Source organism: Zonotrichia leucophrys, chromosome 21 (assembly GCF_028769735.1).
Source record: "Zonotrichia leucophrys gambelii isolate GWCS_2022_RI chromosome 21, RI_Zleu_2.0, whole genome shotgun sequence".
Classification (NCBI taxonomy): domain Eukaryota; kingdom Metazoa; phylum Chordata; class Aves; order Passeriformes; family Passerellidae; genus Zonotrichia; species Zonotrichia leucophrys.
The window spans coordinates 4424990-4450998 of NC_088190.1; the positions used below are offsets into that span (position 1 = coordinate 4424990).

The 26009-nt window shown below is 39.9% G+C and overlaps 1 protein-coding gene and 1 long non-coding RNA gene across 5 annotated transcripts; one reads left to right on the top strand and one right to left on the bottom strand.

The window, feature by feature from the left end:
- On the bottom strand, positions 1 to 15181 carry PDPN (podoplanin). Of its 3 annotated transcripts, none has more exons than XM_064730617.1 (6): positions 14777 to 15181; positions 3956 to 4041; positions 3436 to 3529; positions 3164 to 3199; positions 2204 to 2315; positions 1 to 1220 (listed from the first exon to the last, which is right to left on the bottom strand). In XM_064730617.1, exons 1-6 carry the CDS (start codon positions 14844 to 14846, stop codon positions 1214 to 1216), a joined length of 405 nt encoding a protein of 134 aa, XP_064586687.1. In that variant the 5' UTR covers positions 14847 to 15181; the 3' UTR covers positions 1 to 1213. The 3 variants fall into 3 exon arrangements, with proteins under 3 accessions (XP_064586687.1, XP_064586689.1, XP_064586688.1); XM_064730619.1 differs by having other exon boundaries at positions 10 to 1220; positions 2210 to 2315; positions 14777 to 15140; XM_064730618.1 differs by lacking the exon at positions 1 to 1220 and having other exon boundaries at positions 2200 to 2315; positions 14777 to 14992.
- A 2717-nt stretch (positions 15182 to 17898) lies between these two features.
- Positions 17899 to 26009, top strand: LOC135456545 (uncharacterized). Of its 2 annotated transcripts, none has more exons than XR_010442568.1 (3): positions 17899 to 17973; positions 22929 to 23072; positions 25691 to 26009. It is a non-coding gene; the product is annotated as an uncharacterized LOC135456545 (long non-coding RNA). The 2 variants fall into 2 exon arrangements; XR_010442567.1 differs by lacking the exon at positions 17899 to 17973 and adding an exon at positions 20224 to 20306.

Sequence of the window (26009 nt, forward strand, 5' to 3'; positions counted from 1 at the left end):
CAGGAAAACTGAAGGAACAGTAAGACATTTTACTGGTTTTTTTTTAAGAAAACAAGAACAATTATTGTAAAATAATACAGTTTATATTATGATTTTTATTACCAAAGCTTTCATTGATATGATAGTTCAAGGCACATGAAAGAAACAGAAAAGCAAACACAGATAAGCTGACAAATTTAGCAATGGATGATGATATTGATTCTCATGATTTTCACACCAAACACTGAAGTGTTGTAGCATTTAGGAAGCCTGATGCACTGCAGTCGCTTGACATGCAAAGCCTTTGCTCTGAGCTCTGTATATCCAGGTTGTGCTGCTCTAAATACGCCCCAGAAAAGCTGCATCACACCTCAGTGACACATTCTGACCTGGTGTTGCTCATGTTGTCAAACAAATCAGCTGCACAGTTAGAAAATGGGACAGGCATAATGAGAAAACACAGTGTGCACTAATTCAAAAGCTTCTACACGTCAGCTCTAAAGTGACCCATCAAAACTGGGTATTTTCCAAGCACCCCTTAATTCAGGATGTGTATTTCAATTCCTGCATGTCTCTGCAACAAGAGAAGGCAGGAAATTCCTGATGCCATAGTCAGACGAGCAAGCTCTCAGTTGGTAGATCAGTTCCAGCCAGACCTACCATATTTTGCCACAAAATAACATAAATATCAAGAGCAGAAAATCTGTATCAGCAGTAGAAAGATTTTAGCTTCCAATATCCAGTATTTTTCCTAATTTGTAAATAACTGGTTCTCACTGAAGCTAATTTCTCCTTTTTGATACATCATGTGGTAAATAAACAAGTTAAGGAGCACTTAACCAGGCAAAACCACCTTTTGTTTTAAAAGAATACATATAATGTAATGTGAAATAATCTTTGGTAACATTTAAAACCCAAGCATATAATACCTGCAAATCACATTTCAGATGTACATCTCTTTGCTGCAGGGTTTTTTTTACTGCAATATCTTTTTCTTCTAGTAAAATTCTGGTTAATAAAAAATCCTATTAAACATTCCATGCTCTGTGTAAGGGGGGGGTGTGAGGGTGGTCCTTAGAATTGTGTGGTATCCCCATAGATCTGAAATCTTTTGATTATATTTTCCATGGATCATCTTCTCACACAAATACAGGAATAGTCTTTAGTTTGTATGAAATAAGAAGCACTTGTATTTTCCAGCAGGGAATGGCATGGTTGCTTGTTTCAACTGTGTTTAGGGCCTGGAAAACAAAAAGCAGACATTTTATTGTTCATCATTACCCAAATATAAGTCACATAATTTTTTTTCTCTTTGTCTTTCCTATCACCTCTTTATTTCTCTTCCTAGTTCCTTTTTGGCTTTCTCCTGGTGCTCAGGATCTGCTCAGTTTCCTGGGGTTCTCTTACCTTCAGAGTTTGTAAAACTCTTTAGATTTGTGTGTCACCAAAAAAGAAGGTAGAGATCACTCCCCAATGTCTGATATTTTCTGAGACCTCTGTTGTTAGAAAGAATGATGAATCTGACTCCATGTTCTTAGAAGGCTAATTTATTATTTTATGATCTATATTATATTAAAGAATACTAAACTGTACTATACTAAAGAATAGAGAAAGGATACTTACAGAAGACTAAAAAGATAATAATGAAAACTTGTGACTCTTTCCAGAGTCCTGACACAGCCTGACCATGATTGGTCATTAAGTCAAAATAACTCACATGAAACCAATGAAACAATCACCTGTGGGTAAAAAAATCTCCAAACCACATTCCAAAGCAGCAAAACACAGGAGAAGCAACTGAGATAATATTGTTTTCATTTTTTTTTTTCTGAGGCTTCTCAGTTTTCCAGGAGAGAAATCCTGGCAAAGGAATTTTTCCAGAGAATGTGATGGTGACACCCAATGTTCACATATTACCCACTGCTTCTGGAACCTGTTGTGGTCCCTAGTGAATGACTTTGTTCCTGTGTCCCAGAGTAATCCTAGCCCCAAGCACCTGATATTATAATAATAGTATGTGCACACTGTCTGGGAAGTTCTTCTGAAGCTCATGAGAGCATGAAGACACCATGGCAGCTCTTGCTGAGTCTGTCTAAGGCACTGTAAACCAGGAAAATAGGTGGTTTTTGTCAAAATAGAAACCTTAGAAATTTCCCAAGCTATTCCTGTGACCCTGCTCAGAGGAAGATGCTTGAAGAAAAATCCTGATGAGCAATTTACTTACGAGTACCTGCCTGACATCTTCCTCACAACTGCAATTATTATTCCTGCAAGGATTCCAACTGCAACAATGATGCCAATAATTATTCCAAGCAGTGCAATTGTTCCCAGACCACCTGAAAGAAGAAATTGGGAATGTTAGTATGCATCTCATGGAGACCATTGGAAAATGGGAATGTTAGTATGTATCTCATGGAGACCATTGATAGAAGGCTACTGATAGACCTGGTGCTGTTCTGCTGCATCCATCCCACTTCTTGGGGAAACTTCATACTGTCTTGTGAATTTTAAGTAGGTTTGGATGTTCAGCAGCCTGGTATTGTATTTGTGTTCCTCCCAGATGGAGGAAGGAATGATGAATCTGGCTCCATGTTCTCAGAAGGCTAATTTATTGCTTTATGATACTATATTATATTAAAGAATACTATACTAAACTATACTAAAGAATACAGAATGGATACTAAGATAATTGTATATAATAGAAGGCTAAAAAGATAATAATGAAAACTTGTGACTCTTTCCAGAGTCCTGACACAGCTTGGCCCTGATTGGCCAAAGAGTGAAAACAACTCACAGCAGAATCCAATGAAACAATCACCTGTGGGTAAACAATCCCCAAACACATTCCAAAGCAGCAAAACACAGGAGAAGCAATCAGATAATTATTGTTTTCCTTTTTCTCTGAAGCTTCTCAGTTTCCCAGGAGAAAAATCCTGGGCCAAGGGGTTTTTTTAGGGAATGTGAATGCCACAGCCTGAGCCATGCCTTTGGGCTGAAGGGCTCCATAGGGATGTGGGAATGGAGACAGCGAGCAGGTGAATGAGGGAAAGCAGCTCAGGGAGCAGCTGTGCCTCCCCTGGAACCTTTATTTACTGGCATGGGCACAGGAAGGGCTGCTGGAAGGGGAATTGCCTGGCAGTTACATTTCTCCCTTGTCTTTATAAGCAAATCTTCTCTTTAATACCTTCATCAGTTTTCTCTGTTTCCCCGCTCCGTTCACCTGTAAAGACAGAAAGACAATAATTACTCCCTCTGCTTTCACAGTGTTGCCCTCCAATTTGAAAGGTTATATCCAAGGAAAACTTTTATTCACTTTGTCACGATGGTTTGAGGTTGTTCTTTTGATAAAAAAATGAGCAAATAAAGTTTTAGAGAGTATTTGAGATTTCCAGATATTGTTTAGTAGATGGCAGTATAACTTTGATGTCTAAAAATAGAAATGAAAGGGATTTTTACCATCAACACTTTCTGTGTTAACTTCATAAGCAGTAACATTTTCAATTTCTCCATCCTGGATGAAGCTACTTTCTGTGGTCTTCAGGTCTCCAAACTGCAAAACATTTATTACATTGTGTAGTCTTGTGAGAAGGAGGGGGGAAAGAGGGAAAATCCCCCTCAGTACATTCAGTCTACATGTTTAAAGTAGCATTTAAATTTCTTGGTCTGTCAGGTGTGGATGCTTGTTTAGCTGTCACCTCTTATGTTTGACTTGTGTACAGTGACCAAACAAACCAGGATAAGCTGATTTGTCTTCCCAGTTAAGGATTTCTACATCAGATCTCTTGGTTGGACTGCAAAAGGTGGAGAAGGCTGCAGAATTTTGCAGAATTGCCTTTTTTCAGTGGGTTTTTGTAAAGCAGTTTTTGAGTTTAGTTTCACTGAAACTGTTTGAGAGATACTGAATTGGAAGAGGTGGGAAGTGGCAGTGAACAAGAAGGTAACATAAAGGATCTTTTATTCAGCATTATATACTCACAATTGTTGGTACTTCTTCAAATTCTGTGTCGTTTCTGTCTCTGAAATCACTTGTTGCACTTTCTTCTCCTTCTAGAACTGAGCTTGCTGCATAAAATTTTAGAAAATTAGTCAGGATTTTCCTTGGTAGTCACATGCTCTGGCTCCTCTGAAAAATAAACTTTATCAAACATGACCTCTGTGTGGTATTGGGTCTCCCTGCCCTTGCCCACATGGGAATGGGAAATTATTTGGAATAAGCTTGAATTCTTTATACTCTTGTCCAAAGCAGTAGGACAAAAAGCTGAAGCCATCACTTAACTCTGGTACAACCTTGAAGCATACTGGTGACTAACATTTTGTCCAAGAAATTATTTCCTTTTTTATTAAGAAAAGCTTCTCCAAAGTGGATGTGATGATTCCAGATTTCAAGCTAAGAATTACCTACTGTATTGGGATATATTCCTTCAAGCATCTTCCATTTTCTAAAATAGGAAAAGCTTTCTCCCATCTTTCAGCTCAGGCCCAGCTGCAATCTTTCTTTTTAGACCTGCCATCAATGCTTATGGGTGCAGCTATAATTTGGAAATATTCTTACACAAATCAGTCTTGAGGCTTTCCTAAAGTTGCAAAGCTTATTTGGCATAATTTGAATTTTTAGATAACAATGTAAGGGTTGTTTGTTTGTTTTTATTCTAGACTTCTAGTTCATCTGTGCTCTTTGATAAAATGGATATTTAGATTTTGGCCCACACAGTGCTGTTAATTTATAAATACAGCCAGAATTCATCAATGGGGAAATGAGCTGGAATAAGGTAGAGCAGGAAAGGCAGGGCAGTGTGGAGATAACTGGCAGTACCAAGAATGTGCTGAAAACCTGAAAACCAAACTATCACCTAATTCCATTTTGTGCTGATTCATAAACCTGGGGCAGGCAGAGTGTGATGTTAATGTGCTGTGAGAGCTCCTGGGAGTTTGTAATTCCTGGTGAATTCCAGATAGCAGTGCTGAAATTTAAGCAAAGAGCTAATACTAAATGTCCTGAGCAAGAACTTGGGGCAAAAACAGCACTGAAAACTTCTTTCCTAGACTCCAATTTTGCATCTAACTTCTGTTTTTCAAAGCAACCAGATCAGAAAAAGGACAGCTCTTCACAGTTCTTTGAAAAAATGAAAATTACTGTATAATTTGAATATATTAGGTATGAGAAATATTCACAAGCTTTTTGTTTTATTAAATCATAACACTTTCTACTAATGACACTTTTTATTTAGTGTTCTGAAAACATTCTCATCTCCTCTGCATTGGACAATTTCTGAATTGCTGGATTGATTCCAAATACTTTTTATGGAAAACTTTAATACTCCTAAATGCACTCTACTTGTTTTATAAATTATATGGAGGCAAGTAAACAGCTTTTGTTCTGTGACTGAAATTAGAAAGGATGGGCATTTTGCTTGATAGCAGCCAGAAATTAATAAAAAGGGTAAAATCTCTTTGGATCAGCTGTGTAAATATTACTCAGAATTTTTTTTTCTTTAATTGTGAGTTCTGTTTAAATTTTGTTCATTTTTACCTGCTCCTTTTCATATAAATATGTTATTTCAAATAAAAAAGCCAATATTTAATTTTAAAATTAGTAAAAAAATGTACTGGCAGCTTAGAGAAAATTTTTCAAGCAGAAGATGAATGATTTGCCATTGAGAAAAATAAACCCTGGTTTTGCTTGAAACTCTCATTTGCATTCTACTGGAAACTTGCAAATATTTTTCCTTGGCTTCCAAAACTATTTTCTGAACCAAACTAGAAATTTTTTATCCATCCCAACCAATAAAAGACTGAGAGCTTTGTCCCATTTCTAAGAGAGCAAACACTGAACTAAACTTAGATGTCTAATTCCATGTTTACTGAAGTAAATAGAATTTTATATTTCTGTATCCTAATAAGCCTGAATACAGATACAGTTCCTATTTAGGAGCCAAAAGGATTTTCAGGTAGCACTTTAGGCAGTAATAGATGAAGAAACTATATTCATGTTATGCCAACATGAGGCCAAATATAGTGGCTAATTAAGCCAGTCTCCCAGAAATCACTTAATAATCCATGGAAAGACTAGAACAGGGTAAATCAGATTCCAAATTAGATGTTAAAAATAATGGTTTGGTCATTTTTGATTGAAATACCCAAGGTATTGTTGAAGTTGCATAAAGTGGGCTGACTGTTTGTTGTATATTTAGACACTCTCTAATATCAGTGCAATTTAAGGTATAGCACTATTTTATAATCCTTATTTTTTGCTTGTTAAACCATATTTTTAAAATACAATATTGTGATGTGCAATCACAGCTATGTAAATGTTAAGTGTGAACAAAGAAGCAGCAATAGAACTCAGCAGCACAAATGTGTATGGATCAGTTTACCTTGTAATCCCAGTCAGAACTGAGGAAACATCCTTTATTCACTAGTTGAAAATAAGCACTGATGGAGAAAACCAATTACTAGAGGAAAATCCCCCAGCAGAAGGTGAAATAAATTTTGCAAAATTTTATTTTTGCAATATTTATTTGCAAATTTTTAACAACAAGCAGCTTATTGGGAGAAGCTGCTTATACTCCTGGCATGGCAGCAGCTTTCAGCCCTGAAAACTGCCTGAGAGTGAAGGCAGGAAAGGAAAGCATGTCACACAGCAAAGGTGAGGAAAATCAGTGAATGTCACAAAGAAATATAAAATAATTTTTCTTTGTGTGATGATTTTTGCAGATTCTTGGCCATGAGTGGCAAGAAAACCTATTTCAGTGCTTTTGCCCTCTGATTGACAAAAGGAGGTGGCCCAGATTAATCTTGCCTAATTTTAGGTTCTTAATAAAGGCACCTAAATAAAGTGTCTACTTGCCCTTATCTTCTTTGATAGTCTGTAGGGAAAAACAAATTCCTCTGGAAGATAACTCAGCTCACCTGAGATTTGGGTCATCCTTGGTAGTGCTGCCTTTCCTTAATTGCAAAGGGAAACTGGAATATGGCTTCCCTGTGAGCTGCCCAAGGCTCAGACTGATCTGATCTGGTTTCTGTCACTCTGAAGGTCTTGTCCCAGCCCTGTTCAAGCTGAAATTCTGTATCTGATGCAGAATAATCCCTGGACTCTGTTTCCAGGTTCATTTTAGACTGACAGTGGAGGTGACTGGCTGGTGGTTAGACCCTACCAAATTATTACCCAGAGAAAGATGGGGAAACTATTTGTAGGAGGCCACACTGGCTGCTAGACAGCTCTTTGTCAGAGAAAGTCATAATGAAGTTAAATATTGAAATGAAATTGGACTTTAAGCTTCTTTCACTGTACCCAGTACAGGGCTCAGCACCACTGCCACCAAAGGGGATGGAGATGGGGCTGAAGGGGTGTGTGCCTGTGTCATTCCTGGATTTCATCTGATGTGGGCCAAATGTAGCAAGAGTCAGGGCTGAGTGGTGCATCTGCATGTGTTCTTAATATTATCTCAGAGGAGGTTGTAAATAAAAACATTGCCTCGCAGTGCTGGGCTGTCTCCAAGGAGCCCCCTCTGTTTGCAGCTATATGTTGCTGCAGATGTGAATTAATCATTGCATCCCTTTCTGCCAAAGCTCCAGCTGGGAGCCCCTCAGTTCAAAGCCCCAGCTGCTCTCAGGCTGCAGCTTCTCACACCAGGACAAAATCTGATGTCTTTAAAAGTTTAATATTACTTTGAAAAACCTCCCTTGCTTAAGCATCCCATGACCCACTTAGGGGAAGCTGAGCTCACTACCTGCATGCACAGAGTGACAATTTACTAGAGAAACCTCTTAGAGCTGCTCTCAGAGCACAGTGGTTGTGTTGGAAAGGAGAGGGAGTTGTAAAACTGTTGTTCATTAGCATTTCTTTCAGGTATCTCCAAAACCAACAAAGACACTTCTGAAGATGAAATATGTTGTAAGATCTTGCTTCTTTCCTTGCATAAACCAAAATAAACCCAAACCCCAGTGGGTAAAGGCAGTTGTAAGCCTGTATTTTAGCTTAGTCCTTGAAATAGTAAGCCCTCAAAATAGAATGTTTCCATTTCTGATAAGAGACCAGGAGATAAAAATGGCAAACCTTAAAGGATTCCCTCCAGCAAGAACTGCACTAATCCTTTGCTCATTGCCCTCTGCTTCTACATGAAGAAAAAACCCAAAAAACCCAAAACCCAAAAAACCCAGCTTCAGTTATTTATAACAGCTAAAAATATTAACTAGCAGAGAGTTTAGCAGGATGGGTCACTTGGGACATATCACTTTTCTGTTGGAGATGTAGCAGAGCAAACATCTGGAGCTGACTGATGGTTTTCAGTTTCTGCTTCCGGAATTGGTGCAGACCAAGGGGTGTTGTTTGAAAGACTGAGTGTGGATGAGTGTGTTGGCCTTCCTGTTTTGACTGCATTTTATTCAGCATTTATGTCCTGATACAGGAATTCCCTTCCTGCAGAAGTATTCTTCACTTAGAGACCTTCCTTTGATTGTGAGCAAACTGAGTCTTAGTATCTCATAATTGGAACTGGTTCTGTTGAAGTTCATTGCAAATTTCTGATCATGGTGGTGGAGGTTGAACAAAAATGTTTGATTTGCAAGGGATCTGCCTTTTAAATACAGCAGCTCTGTAACTTTCAAAAGCAGTTTTGTCTGTGATTTGGCTTCATCCTCAATTTCAGCGTATTCCAGAGTCATGTCCAAAACCTTCAACATTAGATTAATTTTCTCTAAGAATAATTTTCCATTATTTTTATACTTTTGGATTTTTTTTAAGTATACAGGTGTCTCTTTTGTTGTGAAATCATTCAACACTGCCAAATCCAAGACACAAAATTTTTTTGCATTTTGAAAATGCAAGGGTTTGAAGAATATAATATAGTGGATTCTGGTGTTTGAATTTTGCAGCTTGAATCTTTGGACAGTTACAATTTTCAAACTTCAGAAAAGTAGGGAAGTTTGTTAATGAGAACTGAAATTCTCATTTGTGCCTGGGGCTCCTGCAAAATCATATCTGGAGTATCCAGAGAGCTCTGTGTCCTTGGCCTGTTTGGGGCCACAACATTGGCATTTTCTTTCTCTCTTAATTCTTTCTGGAAGCTGGGGTAATCTGTCATGTCCTTAAAAATCCCCTGGCGTGTATTTCAATGTCTAGACCGTTGTTCAGGAGAAAGTATGCACTGTGTAAATCCTGAAGTGCTTTCTGCAGTTTCCTTAGACAAAGACTGACAGCTCTGCTATATATAACAAAGGAAGCTGGATGAGAGAACACCAGAAACTCTGGAAAGGATCTGCCAGTTGGGAAAATGGTCATGAAGCACAAGGAAGGATTTAGCTCAGCCTAATTTAGAGCATGACTGACTTTGGTCAGGTATTCCATGTAGCATGTGATGACAATGCTTTGCTGAACTGTCAGAAACATTTCCTTTGCTCACCACACCCTGCTGCAGATGGGATTTTATTGCTGGGGCTGCCTCAGCCAAAGGAGCTGTCCTGGTTTTAAAACCTGGTTTAAAGCCAGAGTTTAAATCAACAGCGCCAAAGCGGCAAAGAACCACTCAGCTGCTCCTCGAGTAATTCGCATTCTGAATGTTACAATATTGCACTGCCAGAAAAGCAAACCAAAACGCGCTTTAGCTGGGCAGATACAGAGAAGACGCTGCTCTTCAGGTGTGTACAATGATCCCCAACTAGAGTCACAAAACAAAGCCAGGAGAGGAAAAGCTGCAAACTTCCTAAGCTTTGTCCTGTGTACAGTGAAATCAGCCACAGAGGGAAATGACAAACTCCATTACAGGACATTCCTTTAAAGTATTCCTTGCAGAGCTAGAGATGAGTATTCCAAATTCATGCTTTTAATAATGTTGCTGTGTCAACATCTGCTTTCTTCTCTACTAAGTACACTAACCTCAGAGTTACGCCATTAATATGGGATAAAATTACTTTTTTAGTGAGACTTGCTGCCCTGTGACCCTGTTTCCCTGTTTGCAGTTTTATAACAGTGTAATTGTTTCCTCTGATCAGTGAGGGATGGAGCAACAAGGTTGGACTGGTGATCAAGGTGTAAATGTCTCTTATATCTTGCTGTAAAGTGGCAGAATCACAGAACTTTCAGTCTTTTGCTGCATGGCTGGCTAGGAGGAAGAGTTGCAGCCAAAACAAAGAAAAACCACAAAACTTGGTGTAAAGGATCAGCAAATTGGGCAGATTTGCAGCACAAATGAGACATCTGCTTACAAATACTGGGATATGTAAATGCAAATGTAAGGAATTAAGAAATGACCTCTAATACAGTAATAAACTAATCTTTCCCCTAAATGACTTCCTTCCATGGGCTCTGAGGCTGCAGCTGTGTGCCCTTTCACAGCTGCCTTGTTGTAGATTACTAACCCTTTGTATCTGCAAGCAGAATGTTTTGCAGATTCCTCATCTCATTTGTTTGAAATACTCATGCCAGACCCTGAACTGGAAACTTTTAGGAGTTAATTCTGTCCACACAGTGATTTTTGACTACCCACTTTATATTGCATGCAGAAGGCAAGTTCCCTTCAAATGTGTTTAGTCTGACTTTTATACTCCACTAACAATAGCCTAATGTTTGGATGGGTTTCATAGTCATAAAAACATTTTAAAGTGGGTTTGGAGTTAAGTGTGTCCTTGTTACAGATTTATTAGTGTCTCAAGCTCTCCTAACATGATTTCCTGAAAATGGTGCTGGTGTAAGAGCTGAATTGTGCCCTCACTAAGGATTATTCTGATGCTGGATGTTGCAGTGCTTGTAATCAACGAGCACAAGGATGGAAAAAACATGAGGGAATCATAAAGCAATATGAGAATGTGCTCAGCATCAGCTTCCATGTCCTTTGAGAAGTTTTGGCCAAGCTTCTGAGATGGAGAGCTGGAAATCAATAGTGCATTTGTCTCTTATTTTTCCCTCATTTGTTTCTCTTTAGCACACCCCATCATACCTATACCCCCAATCCCACATCTTTTTCTGCAGCTCTGTGTAACAAATTGTGCACTGCAGAGCTCTGAGCTTTGCTGTGGGATCAATCCCCACGGAGGGGATGGTCTGGGCACACACAGATCAGAGGGGCCCTTTGAGAGGATCTGGGAGGAAGGATCTGGCAGCATTTGGGCTCATCCTGTAATCCCTGACCACATCCAGACAAAAAGCAAACAAACCAACAAAACAAACGTGCCACTGAGGCAGCCCCTGTGCCACCAGCCACAGTGGGCGTTTCTGTGGTGCTTGTGTGGCTCACCTCAAGTGACACATGGAGAAACCCCACACGGTCCTGCTGGAGCCTCACAGCCTGAAAACCTTCCTGCCCTGCCTCATCCTCTGCCTAAATGCTCTCCAGGTTCTTTGCTGCTTTGGGGTTTTTTTGCTGGTTTGTTTTTTTTTTTTTCCCCTAGATGATTTACAAATCCATGATCTGAGGTAAATGCACAGATTCAGTAGAAACTGCTGAAATGCAGGAGCTGAGAATCTGGCCTCTCTGTTTCCAGTTTGAGTTAATGAAAGGTCCACTTGTAAGCCCTTAAATATGACTCTTTTCTTTGTTTGTGAAGTTACAGATTCAAAAACTAACTGTCAGAACACAGATGTGCAAACCCCCCTGGTAATTTTAAATTTTTAAATCAGGTAATTTTTTCCTTGCCTAGCTGAGGAGAAATTGAATTTTATTTGTTCTCTGCTGTCTTCCACAAAGACACCGCAAAATTCAGACTTGCAGACCTGAGATTAGCAGGATGATTTTCTCCTTTCTGTGATAATAATTTTGGGTATTGGGCATGTAGAGTTAGATTCATATGGGGAAGAGGCACATATGGGACATGTGTAAGAGTATTCCTCTTTCTTCATGCAGGATGAAAGGTTGTGCAGCACATTTTTAGTAGAAAACTGGGTCCCTTTTGAGTCAAATGTGACTATTCCATTTGTTTTTACCACCAGCATTTACAGAGTTTGATTTTCAAAGGGCTTTAGAGTTGCTTGATTTTAATGTGTAGTTTTGCCACTGCAATAGTGACAGGGTTTGGGCAAATCAGTACTGTTTTGAAACACTCTTTTCTTGTGGTTTTGTCAATTCTCTTTGTTATGATTTTGAAAAACAGAAAGCTTTTGAGTCTTTCACAGCTGACTGTAAACTTCAATTTCCTTTCTTATGATATAAACACTTTTAATCTGAATTATCCTGCCCATGTTCTTACTTTCAGTCCAAACCAAATGTAACATGACCTCGCATAAACCTGCCTTGCATAAGGAAATAAAATCTAATATTTGCCTCCAGGTCAGATCAGGCACATGGACAGTTGATACAGCCCAGGTGACGTGTGGTATCTTGTTAAACAATCATGTTAATTTTTGTTCATGTTATGTGACAGCCAACAGAGTAACCTCCCTCCCTGCTATGATACAGCACCATGGAAAGATTTGCAATCAAAAGGCAACTTCCATCTCGGCTCCTTTGGTCTGTCTGATTCTGTGTGTGAGGATTTGCCTGAGTTTTGGCATGCTGAATGAGATCAGAAGGGCCAAAATGTACATCATAATAATAACAATAATAATACTAATAGCAATACTTTTGGAAATTGGAAATATGCTTCCTGCTGGAAGCAAAGCTGCTTTTCTCGATTTGGTCTCAGTCCATAACCTGGAGTGCCCAGCCATAAGAAAAGGGTAGCTGCAGGTTATTTATGGCCTTTTTTAGGTTAAGAGGTGTCAGATGGAAACCTTTTTCCTCTAAAACTGTGTTCCCCAGAGGCTCATGGATCTGGATAAAGCCACTCCACCAAGCCCTCTCCATCTCCCTGTCACCAGAGACTGCTGAAGGTGAACATTGTCATTTCATGTCTCTAACATGTAATTGCTGATGGTTATCAGTAAACAGCAGTGATAGACATTAAATACTCAAGACTTATTTTCTCTGGAGTCTGTTTTCCTGCTGTATCCTTTGGAAGTTGTCCTAAGTGACTGGCTCCATGTGAAGAAAAAGTCACAAACCCTAAACAGACACAGAAAACCCCACACGCTGTAAATCACATTATTGATCCAGCTCTGGAGTTCAATGCAAACTGCACAGGTAATAAAACAGAGGTAATATTCTTATATTATTATTCTTAAAGCAGGAAATATTCTTATATTTTTTATTAGTAGTAGAGTTTCAGCCTGAGCATTGCTGGACTCATCTCAGAGTTGAGAGAAAATAAGCTGAAAATCTTCTCAAAAGCTTGAAGATAAAGGACCTTTTAACCTTTTAATTCTGGTGTCTTAGATTGCTCAAGGTAATTCTATAAAGTAGTGGTGGTTTTGCCTCATTTCTAATGGCTTTAAATTTTGGTACACCTAATATAGATGCTTTTCAAGAACAAGGTGGCTGAGTGAGCCTAGAAAACAACTTTTGAGACTGTCTAATATCTGTTGATTTTGGTTTTCCTGTGAAATTTTGAAGCATAACTCCAAATTTCAGCCTTACATTCTGACACACAGAACACCATTAGAAGTTTCAAGTCAACATCCACACTCAGTGTATGTCAATATATCTCCATTTTTCCAGCAGGATGACATTGATCGTTATCAGGCCAAAATCAGGTAATTTTTGCAGTTTGACTGCCTAGATCTAAGCCTGATGAGGAGATCTGTGCTCTTGAAGAGCATTGGGCTGAGTTTCGAGTTGCTGTTTTCAGAGCACTGGTACAAAGCTGCTGCTTGGAACGTGCTCCATGGCCATGGCAGCTGCAAACCACGCTGCCTCTTGGCCAGCTCACCCACATGAGTCAAACTCTACTCAGAAAAACTCAGTTTCAAAATGACATTCCTGGAATCAAGTACTGGTCAGGATAATTCTGATTTACTGTTAACGAATCAGACTCCAATTCTTTAACTGTAGAAAGACTTAAATGTCTATTTTACCTAAAAGTTACCTCTTGGCCAATTCATTCACATGAGGTAAATGCTGCTCAGAAAAACTGAGTTTCAAAATGACTTTCCTGGAATCAAGTACTGGTCAGGGTAATTCTGATTTACTGTTAACGAATCAGACTCACATCCTTTAGCTGTAGAAAGAAATTTTTATTATTGTCTATTTTACTTAAAAGTGTATATTGTGTCTTCCTTATAAAATTCAAAATGCTTAAATTCCAAATTTGATCTTTTTGGTACATGATGCTTTTCAAATCAGGCTTTGGCAATAATTCCACCCGGTTTATTTTCCCTCTTTGTATATATATTGAGCCACATATATAATATATATATATTATATTTATATGTATAGATATATATTATACTTATATGTATATATATATATAAATAATATAAAAATATACACATACATATACATATATATATATATATATATATATAAAATATCTATATTATGGCTAAGTTAGACTCAGCAAAGCCCCCACATAAGCCTCAAATTTTAAAAGTCTGAAATGTCTTTAAGCACAGAAGTTAAACTCCTGAATGAACAGATTCACAAGTCACTTTCAGAGAGTTATACCCCTAATTTATGGCTTGAGAGGCTGCTGTGAGTGCTCCAGTGAGACTGGAGCCATTCCCAAGGCTGTGCAGGCAATGCCTGCCCTGCCTGCCCCTGCCCCTGCTCACACACAGAAAATTCTTTCCTAATGGAGTCAAACTCAGCCCATAGAAAACTTTCACTGCTTCTATCCAGATCACAGCTGCAGTAGGTGCCCTGTTGCAGCTTAAGAATTACAAAGAAAGTTTTACAAACAGAACAGAGTAACTGTGTAGCCCATAAGAGCACAGAAACTGTTAAATTACAGGAAATGACTGGGAATAACTGTAACCAAACTTTCCCCTTACCTTCTTGAGCAAGGGCTACAAAAGGCAGGCTCCCCAGGAGGAGGATGAAGAACGGAACTTTTAGAAACATGTTGGATCTGCTCAGAGAGTCGCTTTCCAATCCTGAGACCAGACGGATCCAACTTTGGGTTGTTGGAGAATCACGATGATAAAAAGAAATCGCTGCGAAAAAATACTTTGGTATTCCAAATATTCCTTCAGCTGCTGTAACGTGAGGAGGGGAGGTTTTCTCGGATGACAACTGAGCAGTTAAAGAAAACTGAGAGCAGTCAGAGTTGTTTTCTTTAGCCAAGGGATGGGAGCAGCCCAAGGTGGTCCTCAATGAGCAGCCAGGCCCGCCCTCCCCACGCTGTTTGGTCAGGACCAAAGTTATGATCTCAGCTCAGATTTAAAGTCACAGGACCTGTGGTGGCTTTCAGAAGACTTTTATTTAGCAAGGGGGGAAAAGGAATTTAGGCAAAGCTAGGTGTTTGTTCCCTCCCTTCTGCAAACTGTCTTTAAAAAATCCTTAAGAAGCAACACCAAGGACACTTTTCTTGTTATTTCCAGCAGTGAACTGATGTTTTTTTAATTTCAAGGTGAGCCCCCATGTTTATCTAAGCAAGTGTGGTACTGAATGTGCATTTAGGGATACTGAAATAGTTTTTAGGGCAGGCTATTTAATTCTGCAGTAAATACTGTCTGAATTTTCCTGTGTGTCTGTGTCTCTCAGCTTGTGTCCTCAAGTGACATCCTGGCTCTGCTAGGCCACTTCTCTCTGCCCACAGGCTTGCAGAGAGCCAATCCCACCCTCCAGAGAGAGGATTTCTCCTTTTCATGTGCAATATTGGGAGTGCAGCCCTGTGCAAACCCAGAGCATTGGGAATATTTCTGTGTCTGTTCCCCCAGGGCAGCACTGACTCTCACCCTCATTCATGGAGAAAGTTTTCCAGACTTCAAGATAGACTGGAATCCACAAAGGTGTGAAATAGATTATAGAGAGTAGTGCAGGTGGGTCACTGGGTGAGAAATTGAGGTTTTGGGATTTTTAGTGTGTTGTGGATGGAAGGCACAGGGTGTTGTCCTGGGTTTCTTCTTCATGCTTCTTCTTCCTCCTTCTCCATGGGTTTGGGTGGCATTTTGTAATTGGGCAGAAAATTCCCCATTGCAGCTCTGTGGGATCAGTTATTGGGTTAAAAAGGGAAATAATCCAGGTGCCAGCTCTTGGATAGCTTATTCTTAAAAGACGTTGCCAAAGGAATTTGTGAGCTATCAATTATGGTGCTAAATTTGTGTTATTTGTGATGAAAAGGAGTGTAGGATGAGAACAGTTGGTGCCAATGCAAAGAAACAACAGGCAATGTTGGCTGATTGTCCTCAGGAAAATAGCAAAATAAATATTGCCATGTATTGCCACAAACTTTCAGCATCTTAAAATCTGGAATTAATTATTTCTTGATAACTCTGCTTCAAGTTTATTTAAAAGAATGTTTGCTTTTTGTGGAAATGTTCCTTATAAGAAACTGAAGCTTGCTAGGGGAGTGTGTCAGTTTTAATGGAACTTATTTTGAAAGACTGAAACAATTTATTTTTTTTTTACCTTATCGGAATGGAATGTTTGGAATTCTGTATGTATCTTCAGAACAAAAAATTAATGCAGTGCACTAGGAAAGACAAACCAGAACACTGACTTTTAAATGTTAACATATTCTCAGCAAGAGTGAAAAGAAGGGATTTTTAGAAATCCATTCAATTTTCAAAAGTATTCAGAAGACCTTTTACTTTTATGATTATTCATATAAACAAATTTGTCTCATGTTTAGGAATAAGTTTTTTCTAAAGAAAACCTTTTTCCTGAGTTATATAAAGTCTTGCTTTAAATTTTGCTGTATCCTGGGTATAGAGTTGAGGCACTTGAGCTTTCAGGAATTGGAGATATCCAAGTTCCTGTGGCTACTCCAAGACTTTTTAATACTTTTATTATTCTTCCTAATAAGGAATAGTTTCTTCTGTATGAGCCTATTTCTCCTGCTCCAGCCTGTTCCTGAAAGAAAAACTCCTTAGATAACTTTATTGAACTATTTAATGAAATCACATTCTATCATGGTAACTTAGTGCAACAAAGGGCAAGGAATGTGCCCACAGATGCAAAAGAAGTTACAGCAAAATCTAGAAATGTCTCAGTAGTGGTCAGCTGGGGGTGGAATTGTTCCTGGAGAACAGCAGGGCAGGAACGTGCCTCCATGGGGACAGCGTGCTGCTGTGCAAGGAGATTCGGGCTGGAGACACTGCTGAGCCCTCTGACTGAAAACAGCAACAGAATTGTTTCAGAGGAGCCAGTGTGCCCTCGGGAGAGCGGATGGATCAGGGAGATGAGGGAGTTGCTTTCCTCTGGACTGTTCCAGACTAAGGGGGTTTAATGGAACTGTGGATCACTGGTTTGGAATTCTGTCAAGCCAATAGGTTCTGTGGCAATAAAGGAGTTGTGTACAGGTGTGGGGGTTCCAGCTGTGGATTCCTCTGGGTCTGGATTGAAGGCACTGAGACAGCAGTTCATGTTCACACTCAGGTGTTTATTATTTCTTATCACTAAAACAGTCTCACTGCTGTGAGTTCTGCAGCTTTTCATTAGAAGGCATAAAATGGCCAACAATCTCTTGGTACAAGGGCTTTTCAGAATAAACTGTCCAATTAAGAGCTGACACCTGGATTATTTTCCCTTTTAACCCAATAACTGGTCCCAAAGTCCCCAATGCAGACTTTTCTGCCCCAATTACAAAATGCCACCCAAACCCATGAAGAAGAAGCATGAAGAAGAAACCCAGGACAACACCCTGTGCCCTCCATCTTGCTGCCATCCACAACACACTAAAAATCCCAAACCCTCAATTTCTCACCAAGTGACACACCTGTACTGCTCTCTATAATCTATTTCACACTTTTGTGGGTTCCAGTCTATCTTGAAGTCTGGGAAACTTTCTCCATGGATGAGGGTCAGAGTCAGTGCTGCCCTGGGGGTCAGGGCACCCCAGAGCAGACACAGAAATATTCCCAGTGCTCTGGGTTTCCACATACATGTTCTGATTTAACAATTCATCTGCATTTAGAGCAGCACCTGTGTCTGTGTCTGGGTCAGAGCAGGAGTGAGCCCTAATTCTAATGTGTGTCTGTGCTGCCTGCAGTGGATCCACCATGCTTGATGCTGCCATGAAATGCAGGTTAGAGCTATGCAGGGATGTTGTAATTTGGTCTGGGTGTCTTATGACAAATCCCACAAATTGCCAGGATATGCGTACATGGGTCACTCTTTCTTTTTATTTTTTTGCCAGGCAGGTCTGTGTTTTCAATCCCTGTGGTTTAGGGGAGGAGGTGGAGAGGATCTCAAGCACACTCAACCCTTATTGTTTTCATTTCATAATCCGTTCTTTCCGTCTCATTGTACCAGGGTTTGCAGAGTCCTGTGGGAGGCTCGGGCTGTCTCTGGTTCAGTGAGAGCAAGGAATGAAGCCGGGCTGGGGGAGTGCAGGAGCGGTGGCTGTAACCTGCAGCACGTTCTGCCTCACAGGCACAGCTCTGGGGGAGGATGCTCTCCCCTGGCTCAGCCAGTGTTGCTGCAGGAACCCAGGGCTTGGACTCAATCAGAGATTCCTCCCATCACTAAAAGGTTTCACTTCATGTGAATAACCCATAAGATGGGAACATGATTGTGATGGTGTTCACAAGGGTTTTATGTTGAAGGAAGAGATGGAGATCTGACTCCATATTTCGGAAGGCTGATTTATTATTTTATTATATATATTACATTAAAACTATACTAAAAGAATAGAAGAAAGGGTTTCACCTCAGCCAGAAGGCTAGTTAAGCTAAGAGTAGAAAAGAAAGAATGATAACAAAGGCAGCTGTCCCAGACTCTCTGTGCAAGCCAGCTGACTGTGATTGACCATTAATTAGAAACAACCACATGAGACCAATCACAGATGCACCTGTTGCATTCCACAGCCGCAGATAATCAATGTTTACATTTTGTTCCTGAGGTCTCTCAGCTTCTCAGGAGGAAAAAATCCTAAGGAAAGGATTTTCATAAAAAGATGTCTGTGACACCTGATCATCCACACTCTGTTTAATGTCCAATGTAGACCAAAGTTACACCCAAGGATGAATTCTCTCTAACACACACTAGGAAGGGCACACAAATATCTTTCCACAGAGGAACATCCCAGCCACCCCTCTGTCACCACATTTCTCCTCACAGAGAAAAGCAAGGAAGGCACAATTCTTCCCAAGAATATTTCAGGGTTTCACATTCTCTGAACCTCAGAGAAAGGAAAAACAATTCTTATCATTTGCTGTGCCTGTGTTTGTGAAAAAGTAGAATGCAATGTGGAGATTGTTTACCCACAGTGATGGGGTTTTGTTTCCTTGATCTGTCATGGTGTGTGTGTGTTGGGACTGTCACTGACAGTCACGAGATTCTGTGCAGTGTGTGCACTTGAGTGCTTGGCAGATTCAATTTAGATGTAATGTAATATAGTGTAATATAGTATAGAATAATATAGTATAATTAATTAATTATCCTTCTGATAAGATGGAGTCAGATGCATCATTCTCTCCCCTCGTTGGGGTTCCCTGCAATGCTGTACCCCTCCACAGTCCCACAGAACCTCACAGGTGGGCAGGGGTTGTACCATGGGGACACATTTTAATGTCCTGGCTTCTGCCTGACTTCTTACAGAACTTTTCATGAGTGTGCATCTCCATGTGCTGCTAAAATCTCTCTTTCTATGGAACCATCTCTGTTATGTTACAGTCGTAGGTTGGGGACAGACACACAACAGAAATCACTGAGGATCATGGACAAAGAGCTCAGTTTATTGTTCATCACTCCTTTTACAGGGGTTTCAAAATTCCTGCCCTTGGAAAACTGATTTGTTGGGATCCCTGCACCACCCAGCTCCTTGGCCAATGATTTACCTGCATTTAGGATTGAATGGGGTTGGCTGGGCTCCCCTGTTTGAGTTCAATCCCATCCTATCCTTGCTCACTCAGGGACTTGTTTTCTTCTTTTCTATAGTGAACTAGGCTAGCTGAATTGGATTTTTTGTTATGGCCAGATTTATCTGTCCATCTACAGGCCAGCTGTGCTGTGACACATCTGCTCCATCACCACTGGACAAGGAAAATCCTAGCTTGCAACACCTCCAATCCATAGAAAGTAAACACAAATTTTCCCTTCCTATTCTTTCAGTAAAAGCACTCAAAAAGTGTAAATTAAGCATTCTGTTTGGTGACATCCTTTACAAATCTGCTCTGCAACTCAAAAAAAAATACTGTCTCTTTCTGTTGCCAAATTTCCTGTTTCTGTACCCTGGGGGCAGCTGTGGGGCCTGCAATATTTGGTCAGAAGCATAAAAACTGTTTTCTGCAAGCTTTATTAATTTTCAAGCCATTTCCTGTTTTCCCTTTGCAGCCAAACCCACCCCTTTTGGCAGGTACTGAAATACAGAAACACCCAATTCAGGCTGAAGAAAAGCTCAATTACTTGGGAGAGGAGGTGATAACTCCAATTTTTGTTATCTGTTTTCTGTGAGGTAACTTTGCTTTCCTATGGGGTGATTTTCCAGCAGATTGTGCTGTGTGGGATTGCAGACAGCTTTTGCAGAATTACAGATCTTTGCCTTCAGGAATGGCTTTTACCTTCCCTTAATCCCAAACTTTTGGAGTTCAAATCCATCATACCTTGTCACTGATTTGTGCAGTCCTAAAGATGTGTCCTGTGGTTGAATCTTTTGGCTTTGAGTCACTTTGGGTTTAGTTTCTGATTTCTGGAATGCAAGAGATGAGAACACCTGGCAGCCTCCAGCTGCTAAAATGGCAATTTTAAAGTTTTTCATTGGTGTCAGGGAATGGGAGAATGGAAGGTGCTGCTTTCCCCCTGTCTGTGTTTCAGGCAGCCTTTCCTATCTGACAGGGGATGTGAGGTCAGACTTGTTAATAAAAGAATAAAAAGTAGAATGTGTCCTATAGGAAGAGATAGGTCTCAGTATTGACAAACTCAAATATCCATATCATGCAGCTTTTTTAAGATAAGCAGCTGTAAATCAAACCCTGTTCCTTGACCATCTGTGCTCTGACAGTTTAATAAATGCACAGAGCCCAAGCTGTCAGATGAGGAGAAAAGAGACTGTGAATGAGAAAATTGCAACAATCATTGAGCTTGGAGTCCTTAAGCCACAACAATGATATTTGTCACTCAGGTTTAGAGATGGGGCTGCATTTTCAGCTGATATAAATCAGTTTCACCAAAATCAGTGTTCACAAACCAGCCCTCCAATCTATGGGGCATTGAGGAAACCAAAAAATATTTTAGGATCTGAGAAATGGGCACACAGAGAGTCAGTGCCTCCAGGCTGTACAGGAGGTGATGGAGAGAGAAATTCTGGGGCAGCCAGGTGCCCTCCCAGCCAGGAAATTAGATGTATTGAATTGACTCTCAAAGTAAATATATTTAAAGAGAAAGAAGCAAATATCTACATTTTAAACAGCTTCATTTGAGATTTATGGGCAGATGTTCCTTGTACAAATTGCTGTTCTCCATGGTGGCATTTTAGTCAGTCCTGGAAAGAAGTGATTAAGATGTGCTGGGAGAGGGAAAGGGCACACAGGGCTGCACAGCAGTTTTGTGTAGGGAGAGTTGTTCTATGTAAAATGCAAGATTTCTCTATGATATTTCAAAGTCTGTCACTTGATGTTGAAGTTCCAGTGTTGAAAATATATTATGTTCATATTTTAAGGTTTTCCATTAGAAAAAGATTAATTCAGGCCATTTAACACAAAAGCCTGAATCCTATTTTTTATGTAAGACAACAGCATTGCCCACCTGAAGCAAAACGCAGGTGTGAAGGGAGTAGGAGACATTTGGTAGATGGTCTGCAGTGCCTTTCTCACGAGGATAGAAGCGATTGTTGTTTATAGGACCCCAGAGCAGAGCTTTGAGCCCTTCAATGAGGCTTCCTCCAGAAACACAGAAATTCTCAGGGGACACAGTCCTGGAATCAGAATTTTCATGGAGTTCAACAGGTTAAGAGCAGATTTTAAGGAGTGGAGATGCTCCTCAGGACACCCTGGAGCTGGGATTTCTGTCAGTGAGAACTTTATGCAGAAAAACTCTTCTCCAAGCCTGCCAGCAGCTGTCTCTACGTGACAGACAATGGAGTGACTCAGAGTTAAATATGGAATGCCCACTCTTTACTACTTTTAAACCTGTCACTGACCACATTGTATTTAACAAAAAATTATAAGGTTGACGTAGGTTTTCTTAGGTCAGGAGTGTTTTTTAACTAGAACAGTTATATAAGGAAAGCAACACAGCAATGGAGCCAGGAGGGGAAAACACTCAGACTGTGTTTTCAGTCTCATTTATTGCAGAATGGTCCTAGGAGTTTGTTAATACTTTCAGAGGCTTTCACTGCTTTGAGAGTGAGCTTATACAGATAAAGCAAATGCCTGTCAGTAGGAATTTACATGCCCTAATTTTTTAAAATACACATGGTGATAATGTGCTGGAAATTCAGCAAGAGACATTGAAACCCTGACAAGGTGACTTAGATTCCACCTGTTGGGAATTTCAGCAGAACCTGGGGTTGTCTCTGGACTATTTGAAGCCATGCTGTGTCTGGGCACCTTTTGGGTGTAGCAGGACTTGCCTGGGTTTACAGGGAGACCAAAGCCCACATTGCATAAGGGCACAGCCAGTTCCTCATTAAGTGACTAATTGTCTCTTTGAATGAACTCGTGAGTCTTTGAGAAGAAATGAAATGCACATGGATGAACAAATGACAAACACTACCCCCCATGAAGTTCCATGAAAAAAAAAACAACTTTTCAACTCTGATTTTAGGGAGGAATCACGTATAAATTCATGTGGTTTCTTTGCCTTTCTGTGTACAAATCGTGTTCCCAAGAACGAGCAGCTTTGTGGAGGAAATGCACAAAAGAACAAAGGCTGCTGGAAAGAAGAGCTGTGTTCCAAATGAGGGAGGGACAGAAAAGCAGCTCCGTGTGGGGATGAGGACTCAGCAATGTGGGGAAGGAGTGCAGAGTGGTGTTTTCCAATCCAGAGTGGGATTTATCTGCAAACAATGTAAGGGAATCAACCAAGAGCCCATTCCCACAGCACCCGCGGCCGGGCCACGAGAGGGAGCGAGATGTTCACAGCTCCGGGCTGGGATGAGATTCCCTCAGCGCAGGGCTGGATTCCTGCACTGCTCCCCCAGTGCCAGTGAGGAATTCGAGCACAGAAACACTCCAGACCAGCAAGGTTTGAGCTGCAGTATTTTTGTTTTGCAATATTTTTGCCACATCTTCAGAAGCAGCAAGGTTTTCCACCCCAGCTGTGAGCCCAGATGGGGATGGAAATGTGTGGTTTGGTGAGAGAAACAAGGCAGAGTGATGGGGAAAATGCCAATCACTTGGTTTTAAAATTTTGAAAGTTTAGTAGTAAGAAAATGGTTATAAAAATAGTAATATAATTAGAGTAATAATAATTTGGAAAATTTGGATTACGACAATACAAGGCAATAAGAACAAAGAGCTAGGGACAGTCTGGGTACCTCTTTCTGGGCAAAATAAGCCCAAAAAAGGACCCACATTAACAGAAGATTAACCCTTAAAAGCAACAGCCTGTTGCATATTCATACACCTCATCCATGATGCATAAATTCCATTCAAACACAGGATTCTGTCTGGGCAGTGTCAGCTTCTTCCTCTGAATCCTGACAGCATCTTCAGGGCTGAGTGAGGCAGGAAGAAAATAATTTCTTCTGATAATGGAACAATAAATTATCTTTCTCTGAAAGATTTAGATGTCCTGTGGCTGCTATCTCAGTGTGAGTCCTTTCTTTAAAAAAAGTATCTTACATAGCATTATTTCTATTATGTTATAACCTAAAACTATATTTAACATACTACTTAAGAAAATTAATACAGCATCACTTTCTAACATAACACATACAATATTCACTTTAATATTTGTGAAAAGCCAATCATAAAATCCACATTTTTCACAGAGATCTCAGCACAGAAAGCAGTGGCACTCATGGTGACCCCAGCTCACCTTCTGACTGGCAGCCACACCAACAGGGAGCAGCAATCCTGAGAGTTTATTAAGGATTATTTAATTGACGATTATAAATTATTTAAATGAGGGTTATTTATTAAGGATTATTAAGTTCTATTATTTTTATTGCTTTGCAAAGCACACCTCAGCTGAGAATGAATCCAAGCACTGAAATCAGGGCAGAGATCATGGGTGTTTCAGCTGCTCTGCAAAATCTGGATTCATTCACATCTCCTTGCACTGACGTGCTGCTGAATCATGCACTGCAATCTCCTCGAATGAAATTCTAAACCAGGGAGTTTAACAAAGGTCTCAGCTGCCACTGCAAATGCTTTGTCTAGGAGAAATACTAGACCAAGAGCATGGCTTTGCAAACATTCCTGCCAAATGTTTATAATATTGCACTGTTTTTCTGAAAAATTAGGTCATTAAGTATCATGGCAAGGGGGGAAAGGCAGCAGAGGACACCAAAAAAATTAATGAATCATCATCATAGTTAAAACAACAATCAGATTCAGAGTTTGATTTTTGTCTGGAGTACACTATAAATTATTTATGTCTGGATAAAATGAAATGATGACTTTAGAGTGGGTAGTGCCAGTCAGTGAGGAGAAGGAGGACCTCGAGGAAAAGGATTAAAATCAGTTTACAAAGATAAACCTTATCTACCAAAAAAATTTAATGAATCTTCATCATAGTTAAAACAACGATCAGATTCATAGTTGGAATTTTGTCTGGACTACACTATAAATTATTTATGTCTGGATAAAATGAAATGATGACTCGAGAGTGGGTAGTGCCAGTCAGTGAGGAGAAGGAGGACCTCGAGGAAAAGGATTAAAATCAGTTTACAAAGATAAACCTTATCTCTGCATCACTCAAAGCGCTGCCTGGGATCACTGTGTGTGACAGCAGCCTGTCAGTCCAGGGAGACAAGGGAAAGCAGTTTAAATGTAGGATTTTCCTATCTGAGTGGTAAGTTAATTCGTGCCTTAAATTAGGGGATGAATGTTTTATGCTCTGCTCTGTATTTGCAAGACCTGTCTTGCATAAACTAATCCAGGAACACAAAGGAGAAGGAGAGAGCTGCACTCTTGGAGGTCTGCTCAGCACTTTAATAGCCCCAAGCCATCCACACATCATCTTCAGATCAAGGCACTATTGTGCTGTTAAAAAAATAAATATTTAAAAGCCAGGGCCTTTTAACATGGAAATGCTGAAAGCTTTTGCAGTGAATATCATTTAACTTTAAAGCTCCGTCCTGTTGCTGCTCTGAGTTATTTTCCATATGAAATGGGGAGGAAAAGGAGGTGCTGAGCACTCTGGTGACTTTCCCCAGTTTATACAGCAGATAGGAGTGGAAATAAATATTGCAGATTCTCCCTCCAGTGCCAATACTGTCCCGATTCTATAAATCAGTTCATTAAATACAAGCAGTGAATTAGGAGGGTTTTTTTTTTATTTGAATGTTAATAATATCTTGCTTTCACTGCAGGAAACTGAATTAGAGGACCATGATTCATGGATTTGTAGGCGTAGGCAGCTGAACACCAAGTACAAAGAATATTAACAGTTTTAACTGCCTGCAAGCACTACAGATAATTCAATGTATTTCATAGAAACAAGATTATTACTAAAATGGGTGACTTAGATCTAAATATCCTGTATTATAGCCCATAAATCTGAGAGCAGTTTTACCCCTTCTCCTGTTAAAAAAAAAGGGAAACTGAGGCCCCAAGGTATCACACTCTAAGTGTAAGCTAAGGTAAAACTCTGAATGTGCATCCATGGAGTTTGACTTGTACTTCATTACTGTATAGAACAGAATATGGAAGATCTGAATATAGAATATAGAAGAATATAGAAGAATATGGAAGAATATAGAAGAATATGGAAGAATATAGAAGACTTGTGTGCAAGATTTGGCCCTGTCCCAGCAGGGAATGATGAGGATGTGTCACAGCAGCAAAAGGGCTCTGGAAAGGAGCAATAAGGTGTCTGCTCTGGGTGACACCTGGTGCCACCTTATTGGGGACAATATTGCAGTAAACTGGATTTTCTGAAAAGTGACAAGTCTAAAACAAGCTAAAAATCATTGAGGTTTTCTTGAATATTTGCATTAACTAATTATTTATTGGA

Coding starts and splice junctions, on each gene's coding strand:
- PDPN (XM_064730617.1), bottom strand. CDS start 14,846: ATGTTTCTAAAAGTTCCGTTCTTCATCCTCCTCCTGGGGAGCCTGCCT. Junction 4,042..14,776: donor TGTAGCCCTTGCTCAAGAAG/GTAAGGGGAAAG, acceptor AATTTTATGCAG/CAAGCTCAGTTCTAGAAGGA. Junction 2,316..3,163: donor AACAGAGAAAACTGATGAAG/GTATTAAAGAGA, acceptor TTCTTCTTTCAG/GTGGTCTGGGAACAATTGCA.